Source organism: Pseudopodoces humilis, chromosome 27 (assembly GCF_049639895.1).
Source record: "Pseudopodoces humilis isolate 2021_Gansu_Grassland_sample_001 chromosome 27, ASM4963989v1, whole genome shotgun sequence".
NCBI lineage: Eukaryota > Metazoa > Chordata > Aves > Passeriformes > Paridae > Pseudopodoces > Pseudopodoces humilis.
In genome coordinates this window covers 4454623-4468020 of record NC_142226.1, presented here as the reverse complement: position 1 = coordinate 4468020, position 13398 = coordinate 4454623, and the positions used below count along the sequence as shown (strand labels likewise).

The 13398-nt window shown below is 46.9% G+C and overlaps 1 protein-coding gene across 1 annotated transcript in view; it reads right to left on the bottom strand.

The window, feature by feature from the left end:
* Window positions 1-13398, bottom strand: part of KHDRBS1 (KH RNA binding domain containing, signal transduction associated 1) — an 18541-nt gene extending 5143 nt beyond the window's left edge. Inside the window, exons 1-7 of the mRNA XM_005529762.3 lie at window positions 13101-13398; window positions 7074-7201; window positions 6356-6472; window positions 5353-5499; window positions 3245-3381; window positions 1937-2165; window positions 70-137 (exon numbers count right to left, since the gene is read on the bottom strand). Of these exons, the coding sequence (XP_005529819.2) occupies window positions 70-137; window positions 1937-2165; window positions 3245-3381; window positions 5353-5499; window positions 6356-6472; window positions 7074-7201; window positions 13101-13398 (1124 nt within the window). The remainder of the gene's footprint in view (window positions 1-69; window positions 138-1936; window positions 2166-3244; window positions 3382-5352; window positions 5500-6355; window positions 6473-7073; window positions 7202-13100) is intronic.

Below are 13398 nucleotides of genomic sequence, written 5' to 3'. Positions count from 1 at the left end.
GGGGAAAAAGGGGGAAAAATGGGAAAAAAGCCATGCAGCATTCCTTTGGGAAGAGAGAATCCAACTCACCCTTGGCCCTGGCTGTAGTAGCCCTCGTATCCCTCGTAGCTCTGGTCTGCGTATGTGTCATCGTAGCCCTGGCAAGGATGGGGACAAAAATTTGTCACAAAAGGACCGAAAAGGAACCAAATCCAACCCCCAGCAGCTTCCAGAGGAGCCTGGAAATCCTGCTCTGCCACAGGGAAAAGGGCTCAGGCACAACACAGAGGTAGCACTGAGCCCTACTGTGCCCCAGGGCTGGGATTAATCACACTCATATTTAGGAATCATTCCATCTCCAGGGATAAATCCATGTGCCAGGAGAGCTGGAATTGTTATCAGGGAAAGGTTTTTCCCCCAGAAGGTGCTGGGCACTGGACAGGCTCAAAGGGCTCCAGGAAAACGCTCTCAGGGATGCACAGGGGGGGATTTTGGGGTGTCTGTGCAGGGCCAGGATGATCCCAGGGGATCCCTCACAGCTCAGGATATTCCATAATTCTGTGTCATCCAAACCACACATTTACAATCCCCCAACCTCTGAACTTTTCAGTGAAAAAATAACATTTTTCTGGGAAGAGAAACCAGATTTCCAGGTGTATCAGTATTTGTGATGATTCCCAAAAAATGCTGTTGTGATCCAAATCAGTTTTCCCATTTTTCCTTTGGAACATAGATGCCAAAATTAGCTTGGCAGGAGGGTGGTCCTGGGTTATAGGGCTTGAAACACCACCCTGTCCATTCCAATATTTAATTTTTAGAGGACTTTTTGGTGCTTCTTAAAGAATTCTCTCGCAGAAAGAGTGTAAAATGTGAATTTCATCCATTTTTGATGTCATTTTTCACACTGTGCCTGGACAGCCACGGGAAACTTCAGTTCTTGGGGGCACTTTTATGAAAACCAATCCTTATTCTGGATTTAGAACACTTTGAGTTCCATTCTTTGAGTGATAAACAGGCAGGGGAGATCACCCAGCACCCAGATCCCAATGGTCCCTGGTGATCCCAGAAGCCCACTGTGGTCCCTGGTGATCCCAACACCATTCCAGCGATCCCTGGTGATCCCACTGATCTCTGGTGGTCCCAGCACCATCCCAGGAGTTGGTGGGATCCCAACACCATTTCCATCAGTTTCTGGTTATCCCAGCATCATCCCAACCATACCTGCTGATCCCACTGATCCCCAGTGATCCCAGCACCATCCCACTGATCCCACTCATCTCTGGTGATCCTTGGTGATCCCAGCACCATCCCACTGATCCCTGGCGATCCCAGCACCATCCCACAGATCCCTGGTGATCCCTGGTGATCCCAACACCATCTCACTGATCCCTGGTGATCCCAGCACCATCCCACGGATCCCTGGTGATCCCTGGTGATCCCAGCACCATCCCACGGATCCCTGGTGATCCCAGCACCATCCCACGGATCCCTGGTGATCCCAGCACCATCCCACTGATCCCCAGTGATCCCAGCACCATCCCACGGATCCCCAGTGATCCCAGCACCATCCCACGGATCCCTGGTGATCCCAGCACCATCCCACAGATCCCTGGTGATCCCAGCACCATCCCACTGATCCCTGGTGATCCCAGCACCATCCCACTGATCCCTGGTGATCCCTGGTGACCCCAGCACCATCCCACTGATCCCTGGTGATCCCTGGTGATCCCAGCACCATCCCACTGATCCCTGGTGATCCCAGCACCATCCCACAGATCCCTGGTGATCCCTGGTGACCCCAGCACCATCCCACAGATCCCTGGTGATCCCAGCACCATCCCACTGATCCCTGGTGACCCCACTGCTCCCCGGTGCTCCCCATCCCACCGTGCCCCTCCCTGCGCCCCGCCGAGCAGCCAGCACCCGTTAACCCCGTGCATCCCGAACCGTTCCTTACGTATTCCTCGTAGGTCTCTGGCACGGGGGGAGGGGGCAGGGGTATCCTCTGGATTCCAGCTGCCCGTGCCCGGGGGGCAGGAGTGCCGCGCACCGCCGGGGGAGGGGGCACCCCCCGGGCCAGCGTGGCCCCCCGGGCCATGGCCCCACGCACGGGGGCTCCTCGCACCAGGGCACCCCGAGGAGGGGGAGGAGGAGGAGGAGGAGGGGGAGGACCAACCCCACGGCCCCTGGAAAAGAGAGAGGAAGGTTTTGGTCAGGAGCCCGAGGATGACACGAAGCTGCCAAAAAATGGAGCCAGGAATTGTGGATCAGCAGGAAAATTCACGCTGTTGTGCTGCAAGGGGTACAAAACTCTCCTTTGGGGTGAGAATTCCACGGTTTTAGGTGTAGAAAGACAAGAAATCACAGCTGAGGGAAGCAGGAGGCAGGGAGGAACCTTTGGAATGTCTTCCCAAGGAAACAGGGAATGAATTCCTTGTTTTACTTTTCCTGTTGAACTTTATCCCAACCCATTCATTCTCTCACTTTTACCCTTCCCATTCTCTCTCCATGCCATAAGTGGGGAGGGATTCAATGAGGTGACCCTTTGGGGTTAAATCACAAAATTTTGGCTCAGCCCAGCCTAAGTTGGGAGTTTTACATAATTTAGGTTAGCTGAGCTTTGCCTACTGAGCCCAACTGGCTCCACACAGCCAAGGAGAGGCCTCCTGATGACATCTACATCCAAATTTTGGGCAGATCTACAGCCCAGAGTCAGGATTTGTGAGGATAAAGGAAGCTGCAGACAAAGAAATAAATCTGATACAGAACTCTTGGCAGGGAATTTCACTTTAAAGGACCCTCCCACCCACCTGGGATCACTCCAGATCCCTCAGGATCACTGAGGACATGGGCAGGGACTCTCCAAGCAGAAGGAAAAGCACCACCCACGGATCAGGGAGTGAGGCAAGCATTGAAGGAACACTTTTGTTACCAATTTATCCCCAGGCTTTGACAGAAGCCCCCCCAGAGCTCTGCAGGGATGGGCATTTCAACTGAAAACGCTGAGGGGGCTACAGCACATCCATCACCAGCTGGGACCACTTCTGAAAGGTTCCTTTATCAAACTATTGATTAAACCCATCCCAAATCATCCCCAGTCTTGGATTACATCCCAAACATTGTGCTCCGAGCCAGCTGGCAAACCTTGGCTGAATCCCAAGGTCAGGCCCAGCAGCTGATGTGCAAGAAGAAACAGCTTAACCCCCTCTGACAGCACAACTGTGAGTGAAATCCAGCATTCCCAGGGCTGGGATTTTGGGAATACCTTGGAACAGGTGGAGGGGGAGGTGGGGCCGCCCCCCGGCCCCGCCCGGGGACGCCTCGGCCGCGGTTGGGCTCCGGGACCCCGTTGAGATAGGAGAGCTCCAGGAACTGCTCCTGGCAGATGTCATCCATCATATCCTGGAAAAAGGATGTAAATAAAGGATAATATAAGGATAAAAATAAAGATAAATAAGGATGTAAAAAGTCAGCTCCAGAGAACAGCTCCGGGATATCACAGGCTGCTGTGCTGGGATAAAAATAACTGCATGGACCTCAGTTGAAATCTGGTTTTACTGGGATTTGCTGCAGCTTTCTCCAAGATTCCAGCACCTGTATCTCCAGGTCCTGATGATCCCAGCATCCCAGGGATGTCAGGAGGATTTATGGGGAAAAGCCCAGGCAGGTCTCAGCCCACAGCTCCTGTCTGAAGGGGCAATGAGCCTACACAAGGTAACCCTGCAGTGTTCCCATTCCCAAAGGAAAGGGTTGGGATGCAGAGCAAACACCTGTTCCCAAATCCAAGCTGGCTTTTCAAATCCTTAGGGATTCAGTGTGTTCCTGGCAGATCCTTAAAGATCCCTTCCTTGGGGACTAGAGAGGCACAGGAGATCACCCAGCACCATTGCAATGCTCCCTGGAGATCCCAGAATCATCCCAGCACCATCCCAGTGCTTCCTGCTGATCCCAGAATCATCCCAGTGCTTCCTGCTGATCCCAGAATCATCCCAGTGCTCCCTGCTGATCCCAGAATCATCCCAGTACTCCCTGGTGATCCCAGAATCATCCCAGCACCATCCCAGTACTCCCCGGTGATCCCAGAATCATCCCAGCACCATTCCCAGTGCTCCCTGCTGATCCCAGAATCATCCCAGCACCATTCCCAGTGCTCCCTGCTGATCCCAGAATCATCCCAGAATCATCCCAGCACCATTCCCAGTGCTTCCTTGTGATCCCAGAATCATCCCAGCACCATTCCCAGTGCTCCCTGCTGATCCCAGAATCATCCCAGTGCTCCTTGGTGATCCCAGCATTATCCCAGTGCTCCCTGGAGATCCCAGAATCATCCCAGCACCATTCCAAATGCTTCCTGCTGATCCCAGCACCATCCCAGTACTCCCTGGTGATCCCAGAATCATCCCAGCACCATTCCCAGTGCTTCCTGGTGATTCCAGAATCATCCCAGTGCTCCCTGGAGATCCCAGAATCATCCCAGCACCATTCCAAATGCTTCCTGCTGATCCCAGAACCATTCCCAGCACTCCCTGGTGATCCCAGAATCATCCCAGCATTATCCCAGTACTCCCTGGTGATCCCAGAATCATCCCAGCACCATCCCAGTGCTTCCTGCTGATCCCAGTGACCATCTCCCACCAGATGCATGAACTTTCCCATTTTTTCCTCCTAATTCAACAACCAAGTTTAATTTTAAAAACACACTTCAAGTTCTGGCACCCTTGGAGGCAAAATTCCAGCACAATCCTGTCACACACCGGCACAATGCCAGGAATTTGGCTATGAAAGCATCAAAAAGCTTCACCAGGAAAACACATCCCCAAGCAGGTGACAAGTGACACCTGTAGAAAAACCTGCTCTGCAAAACCAGGGATTTTTTTCTGCATTTAAAACTATAAAAATATTGATTTAACTCAGAAAAAAAAGACACAATATTGAACTACTAAGCTGCCTGGGCAGTCACCCTCCTCATCTTCATACCCTTCAGCACCTCTGTATTTAATTCCTGACCTGACAGTGAGGTTTTCCAGCCATTCCCACTAAAATTGGAATGTGGAGCTAGACAAGACACCCACAGCTTGAACTGGGAGAGAAATCCCCACCCCAAGTGTTTTGTCTGGGAATTTTTTGTCATTTATAATTAAAATTATAATAAAATTATAATCATTTATTATAATAATATAATTAATATAATAAATATATAATAATATAATTATAATAAAAAAAAAACCCAAAAACACCTTCCTGAAGGATTCTACAAAGCTGCCACACGCATTTAACCATTTCATCTCCTTTCATCTCTGCAGGAGGAGGAAATCCAACCCATCCCAAGCCAGTTCCACCCCTCAGGAATAAAAAAAGGAGCAGGACACATACTGGGACCAGGAATTTCTTGACCTCCTCCATGGCGTGGGCCATGAGGGCGTAGGCCTCGCAGGGGGGCCCGAAAACCTCGATGAAAACGTGCAAATCCATGTTGAGATGGGCGTATTTGGGATCCCCCCCTTTGCGAAGCTCTTCCTCCTGGGGAAAAAAAAAAAAAAAAGTATTTTTTTGCCTCTTAAAATCTGTTTAAGAGACAAAAAAAAATCATATTTTTTGCCTCTTTTCTAAGCTTTAATAAGGTGTGTAAGGGTGTTGTTAAAAGAAATATTTTTATTTTTATTGCTGCCTCTTCGTGTGGCTTTTTTTTTTTTTTTAAGGAAAAAAACTTCCACTTTTTTATTGCTGCCTCTTCAGCTGGTTTATTTTTTGCTAAATCCACAGTTTTTAATTGGTGGCAGCAAAATTTTTACCTCAGAATATTTAAATATTCTCTTCTACACCACTTTGTGGAGCCCGATGCCTCCAACAACTCCTCCACCTCTGCTTTAAGATATCTTTAAGATATTTCTGTTTTTCAGGCTGTTTTGCAGTTATTTCGGAAGTTAAAAACAACCTGAAAGTGTCTTTAAAAAACCTTTTTGTGCCACTCACGTAAAATCTGAATTAAGTTACAGCTCTGCTGGTTCTTAGCTCAGCTTCAAAATAAACAGGAAGAAATAAAAAACATCTTTTCCCCATTCTTTTCATATTTTTTTTTTTTTTTTTCTGTTAAAAAAAGCCTCCTGGTACTTTGTGATTCACCAAAGATTATCAACATCTCCACTGAACCAGAAGAATTTAAGGATTTCAGAGGGAGCAGCTAGAAAAGGGATTCTTTATCTTTTTATGGAGGGGAAAAATATCCCTTTAGCGAATGGCTCTTCAGGAGATTAATCCTTATTTTATCAACTTTGTAGCTCATCTTTCATTGAAGCTTTCTCTGGTTTAACTTTTAATAAAATGCTTGGAGAACCACTAATTCTCACACCACAAAAGGAATTTCGTTTTCCTTTACCTTGGCTTTATCTCTCATTGAACCTTTCCCCAGCACAGAGATTTTAGCACCAGTTTCTTCCTGAAGTCTCTTAATGGTGTTGCCTTGGGGTCCCAAAATCTTCCCAACAAAGTTGAACTGGAATTTAAGAAAAAACAACAAAAAAAAAATCAGCTCCAGAGCTCAAAAAAGTCAACAAAAAATTTTTCTGAATGTTCTGTTGGTTGACAAAGGAAGGAAAAAATAAATAATTCTCCATTTCTCCTCACCTCACCAAAAAAAAATGCACAGGAAAATTTAACTTTCAAAAGGAAAATTTAAGTTTCTAACCTTTCTTTTCATGAAAATAAAAGTGCTCCAACAGAAAAATCAAGCTAAATTAAGTGTTTCAATTCCAACATCTACTCTGCAGCAGCTTTCCAGCAAATCTTTAAGGAGTTAAATGTAAAAACACAAAGCTCCACACGTGGAATTGTCTGTTCCAGCAATCCAAAATCCCACCTATGCACCACCATTTATCACAAGATATTGTAGAAATTCAATGTATTAGAAATTAAATCCCTGCAGGCCTGCAAAGAAAGAAAGAAAAAAAAAAAAATCCCTCCTCACTTTTCAAAAGAAATGTCTTGAATTTTGCTTTAAAAAGAAGATTTAACTCCTGCTGACACTTTGCCAGGCACAAAATCCCACAGAAAATAAGCAAATCCCAGAGATTCGGTCACCCTTTTCTGGCCCTCACCTTGGGGTACTGTTTGACAGGGATCAGAACTCGTTCTTTCAGTTTCATATTCTTGTGGGAAAATAAATCCAGGTAGTTCTCTTCCTCATCCTTCTTTGTTGTCTCACCCTTCTGAATTTTTTCAATTTCTAAACAAGATAAAAATAGGGCTGCTTTATATTTTCCTTAAACAAGCATCAGATCAGAGATGGAATCATGACAAGGACAGAACCCTACAAATACCAGAAGGAAATTCCTGTGCTTTCCTCTGCCAGCCCCTAAATCTGCAAAGAAACCAGCTCAAGCTACATTAAAATCCAATATTTTTGCTAAACTGTGACAGAAATCAGCAAGTTTTTATCATCCAACTCGAATTTATTTGAAATCTGACCTTTAATTAGTGGTGTCAACACCTCCAGGCACAATGAGTTTTGGTTACGTTGAAAATATTCCTAATAAACATCAGTGTGCTTTGGGTTAGGAAATTCTCCCAGCTTCACCTCATGAAATAAATTCAGATTCATCACACAAATAATTCCTAAGTGGGAATTTTAAACCCTCAGGTGTGCAGCCATAAAAGAGAGTCTCAGAAATTCTTAATTCAGCAACACAACTACAAATTATTTGTCTCTCAAAATTGAGATTTTTTTTTCCTTTTTTAATTATTTGTCTCTCAAAATTATGATATTTTTTTTTTCTTTTTTAATTGCCTGTGGTGAATTAAAAATCAATTTTAAAACCCCATTGAGGCAGCCTGAGGGGAGCTGGGACAGTCCCAATAACCTGCTGGAATGAGGTCGTTAAGGGAAGTTAATTAGGGACTGGTACACAAACACCTCCTGGAAATTCAGCTTTCACTGACAGATAGCAGGAGATGACCCACACGGAGATGGAAAATCCTCTTCCAGGCATTTCTGAGTTATAAATTAATTTTCCTGGTGCAGGAATAACCCACATCATTTTCCAGAAGAACACAGCCCACAGCTGCCTGGATTTCCCTTTCCAGAGGTGATAAAAACACAATTTTTATTTCAAGGCAAACAACTCTGTGAAAAATTCCCCCAAATGTGGAGTCAATCCATTGTTAACAATCCCAAATTACTGCTGATCCTTTGGTCCAACAGAAAAAAAAAACCCAAACTGATCATTAATATCCATCCCAAATCCTGATTTCAGGCTGTTTATCGGAAGAGGAGCCTGGTGAAAAATCAAATTGTGCCATTTCACCAGCAAACCCAAGGCTTGTAAATTTAATTTCTGAGCCTCTTCCAAGGGAAAGAGACACTTCCCAAAATTATCCACAGCACTGGGATTGAGCTGGGAGAGCAAAGTGCAGCCTGCTTAGTCATGAGCAGGATTTCCAGCACAGTGCAGCTGCAATATTTTGTATTTCCTGGGATTTTTGGCCACGTCAAACCATCTGCTTGAGTCTGAAATGCTCCTGTTCACAGCCCCACGAGCCTGCCAGATGGACTTGATGATCCTGGAGGTCTTTTCCAACCTTAAAGATGTTGGATATTTGGGGTATTATCCATTAGGGAATATTTTTGGATCATCCAAGCAGGAATCAGGGGTCACCACCACCCTTCTGAACAACCCCTGGGCTGAGAAGCACCTCTGACTGAAAAAATTAAACCCAACCTCAAGGAAAAATCATCAAATAATCTCTATTTTAATTATATTTCTTTTGTTATAGGCCCAGTGATATAAACTCGGTTTTAGTGGGGCCTCCTTGTCAGCTGGGCTCAAACCATAACACAGAATTGTGCTAAAAAACCTGAATTTTGTATTTTTGCTCCCAGCAGCCCCTTGTCTCCCCTCACAAAATTGTTACCATGACTCCTTACTTTTCAAAATTGAAAATCTCTTGAATTTTGCTGTAAAAAGAAATTATTTTTCTGAAGATACAAAGCAAAAGTAAAAAACCCTCAAGTTCATACACTGCCAAATTTATGAAATAAGACAAAAGAGCTGTCTTGGTTCATTTTACGGAGTTGTTTTTTTTTTTAATTTTAGCTCCAAGAACAGGGCAGAGAATCAAGATTTGGAAATTAAAGGTTGCACTGTTTGCCTGTTTAAGGATAACTTAAAACCCTTAAATAATTTGTTTTTCTGAAAATGCATCCTGCAGATAAACAAAAAGTGGTTTTTTTTACACACACACCCAGAATAAAAACACCCTCAAACTTCCTTGATAAAATGAAACTAAACATGAATTAATTACTGTTAAATTAAAAAATTAAAATGAAACTAAACAGAGTAATTTTCTGCCTCCTGAAAACACCACAGGACTGGGTGAAAACCTCTGCAAATCCCAATTCACACCCAGCAAAATCCATTTTTGCCTCCTGCCAAAGCTGCAGAAACATCTGGAAATTTGGCTGGGCCACAAGGAATTAAAAAAATTTATCAAAACCAAACCAAAAGAGAAAAGCAGCAGCAGCTCCATGCCTTGAAATGGAACGTAAAACACAAGGGAGGAGAAGGAGCAGCAGAGGAATTCCAAGCTCTTCCAAGCTTCTGGAATTCAGGCCACGTCCAGATCCAAGGGGGAGTCTGGAAATAGGTGAGGAAGGATAAAATCGTGGCACTGGTGAGCTGGATGTGACACCAGGAGCAGCTGTCGGAAAACCTGGATACCTGGAGGGATCAAGGCCCATTCCAGAGGTTTTTTGGGAGAAGGTTGCCACGGGGAATGTCAGCAGGCTGGCAGCATGAGTGGCTTTTCCAGAGCTTTCCAGGGCAGGGACGGGCTCAGCAGGACTCCTATGGGGCAGGTAAAGGGGGCTGGGAATGCTGCTCTTCCTCCTTCCTGCTCCTGAGCTAAGCCCCAGCTCTTCCTTAATAATTAAAATCCATGGGAAGTGCTGGCCTGCAGCTCAGCTGTGCTCTGGAAGCACATTTGCAAGGCTGAAAATATTACCAGCAAAAATAATACTGACCCCTAAAAAAAAACCTCCAAACCTGAAAGAATTTGGGGGTGGCACCTCTGAGGAAAGCAGAGCCTCCATCCTTCCCTGCTTCCCAGCTGGTTTGATTTCCCAGGAAGGGGAAGCAGTTCCTGGCTAGATTCCAACAATTTGGCAATCTTAATCCCACTATTTCCCTCCCCAAAATACACACCCCACCCTGGGATTCCTGGGCAGGCAGCTCTGCTTTTGGGGCTTTGCTGGGAAGGGAGGGCTCTGCCAGGAGAAGGAGCACAGGGAGGGAAAGGTGAATTTTGGGATGTGGCACAGAAACTCCTGGGATGGCAGTGGGAATGGGAATGGCCACAGCAGTGCCAGCAATTGAGAACATTGCCATGGTTGAACAAAATACAAATTGAAAAGTGCAACAGTGAAATTGTTTCAAACTAATCCAGCCTGAGACAATTTCAGGTGACAGTTTGGGGGCAGGATATCCACTTGGAAAGACAGGAATTGAAGCCATCTCCGTGCCAGGAGAGCCTGGACTCCACGTGGAAGGAGCTCCAGGGTGACATTTCTCATCTCCAGTGACCTCAGTCCTCTCTAACCCCTCCTTTGGCTCCCAGGAGCCACCACCCATCCGTGGGACATTCCCATCCAGTCCTTTCCCATTCCCAGGAATGAATCCCAGCCTGAATCCAGCAGGGAATTCCACGTGGGAGTGCCCCAGGACCTCCAGCTGCTCCTGCCTTTGCCAGGTGTTGCTCCAACTCCAACAGCTCCTTCCTGCTCTCATTCCCACCCCACACGGAATGACACAGCTCACACAACCTTGGGAAGCTCAGCTCTTTTCCCTTGGAGTTTCTCCATGAAATAAAAACAGCTAAAATTCCCAGAAAACCCCAAATCCCACACTTGGCTAACACTCAAGTGGGATATCCCCCATTTTCCCAAAGGAGGGAAGCAGAGAGAGCCATGCCCTTCACACCAGCAGCAGCTCCCCTCTTTCCACAGCTTATATCCAAAGGAAAAAGAGGATTTTCTTGCTCCTGTGGAAAAGGAAGGTCACACAGACCCCAAATCCCAGGAGGGAAACATGGATTATATTTGAAAATGCAAGAAATCACAGTTTTCAGTTTCTCCTTAGGATAACAGAGCCCTCAGTGTAGCCACTTCCATACCAGAATTAGTAAAATTAGTGGAATTAGTAGAAATCCCATCACTGTCAGGCCCTTGCTCCCAAAAAAAGCCAATTCCTTCTAAAAACACAGAACCACCACAGGATTTTAGACAACTTTAAGACGTTGTTTTAAAATAAATGAATGCAGAATTCCTGCAGGGCTCCCTCCCTGAGGCAGGCAGGCTGAGTAACTTCCACTCTGGGAAGGAAAAAAAAAGGCTGGAATAGGAATTCTGCTGACACTCAAGATCATTTCTATGTCTGGAAGTCATTTTGCCGGCTCTGTGCATCACAGCTTTGGCCCAGACTGAAATTCCAAGGAATTCAGAGCACTTTGGGGGATCATCCAGGCAAAAGAATTGACCTAAATCCACCATTTTACCTCAAATTTTTCCTCATCGTTTTCCTGCTCAGCTCACCTTGAACTGGGACTGTGAATACTCCCAAAATAAAGTGATTTTCAATATATCCACAGCTGGAGCTGCTCCAATTTTAAATCTCCCCAAGCTGCAATCAGCAATTTTTAAATTAATAAAAATCCCCCTCCTAAATCCTCGTTACACCCCTCAAGTGAAGGAGGCTTTGCAGGACTCTGCTCTTTGTGTGGGAATTTGCAAACTCCCTGGATTTCCTTTGGCTGGGAGGCACCATAGCCAAGCTGGCTGAAGAATTTTATTAATCAAAACCATTAAACTGATGGATTATAAAACTCCTTTATTTAGATCAAGATGCTGGTGGGTGATGCCGTGACGATCTCTCCTGGTTGTTTGCACAATAGGAGAGAGACAGCAATTCCCAAGAATTATTCCCCGCATAAAATAAGCTTGCAAAACCTCAAGAACCGCACCAAAACTCTGCATTTATAAGCCTCGACAAAACAAATTATTTTAAAAAGCAGGATACCAAGCCCAGGGGAGATTAAACCTAAACAGATCCTTGCTTTGGGAACCTCCCAGCTCCCCCACCGTGCACAGAAATCAGAAAGTGGTTGGGAATATTTGAACTGATTGCCGTTTTTAAGCTGCCTCCAGAGTGTGGGAGCAGCTGAATGGGCTGGATGGAGGCCCCGAAGGCGGTGCAGCAGCTGCAGCGGGGAGATCCAGGGAAATCCGAGCTGCCAGGCGATTGGACAGCGGCGGTGAGGAAGGAGAAGGCTCGGCTGGGCACAGAACAAAGACTGCCATTTCCAGTCCTTCCTCGGGCTCGGCACGGATTTCCAACGGGGGAAAAAAAAAATCCCAGAAATGGCTCGCTGGGATTTAAGCGCCGCTACGTGGGAACCGCCCCGGGTTTTTAAGGTTCCTTTTTAGCTCCTCTGTCCCCAGGGATGGAAGAGCTGCCCTGGTTTCGGCTGGGATAGAGCTCCTTTTCTTCTTAACAGCTGTTTTTAGGGAATTTTATTGGAATCACATTACCAACACCCTGATGTTTTGCCTGTTCCCGAGCAGCGTTTGCCCCAAGACTTTTCAGTAAAGGAAAGGAGCTGTCCTCAAGCCAGCGTGGCCAGGACAGGTCACCTGAACGGTCCAAAGGGATATTCCATCCCCCGTACTGTCATTCCCATCCCAGAAACTGCAAGGAGCTCGGGGATGGGGTGGGCACCGCTCCGCGGGTGGCGAAGAACTGGGGATCGCTTGCTTCTACTCCTTCTCAACATCACAATTATCATTATTATCAGCGTATTTACTATTACCATTACGTTTTATTTCAATTATTAAACGGTTATCTCAACCCGCAAGGGTCTTGAGTCTCTAGATTCTCCCGTCTGGCTAAGGCCACACCACAAGGACTAACACAATGTAATATAACCACCAATAAAACACACGCAAAACTTGCGTCTCTGCGGATTAAGCTCCGATTACACAGGGAAATAGCTCATTTTAACCCCCTATGGCATCGAAGCCAGAACGGCCATCGGGACCCGCTGCCCTCTCCCTTCTCCCGGCGCTGCCCCGGTACCTGCGGTGAGGAGCTGCATGGCGTGAGTGAAGGACGGGTCCAGGCTGTCCTTCTCGGCCATCAGCTCGGGCAGGTACTTGTTCTCGGGCTCCATCTTGCCGCCAACCATCGGGCCCGAGCCACCGGAGCCCCCCGGCCCCGAGGCCCCGCCGGCCGCGGCCCCACCGCGCGGCGGCTGGGTGCCGCCGGCGGGCCCCCGGGCCCCCCCCCCACGGGGCGCCCGGCGCGACGGCGGCGCGCGCCCACCGGGACCCTGTCCTCGCGACAGGCGGCCGGCGGGGTCATCGCGGCGCTGCAT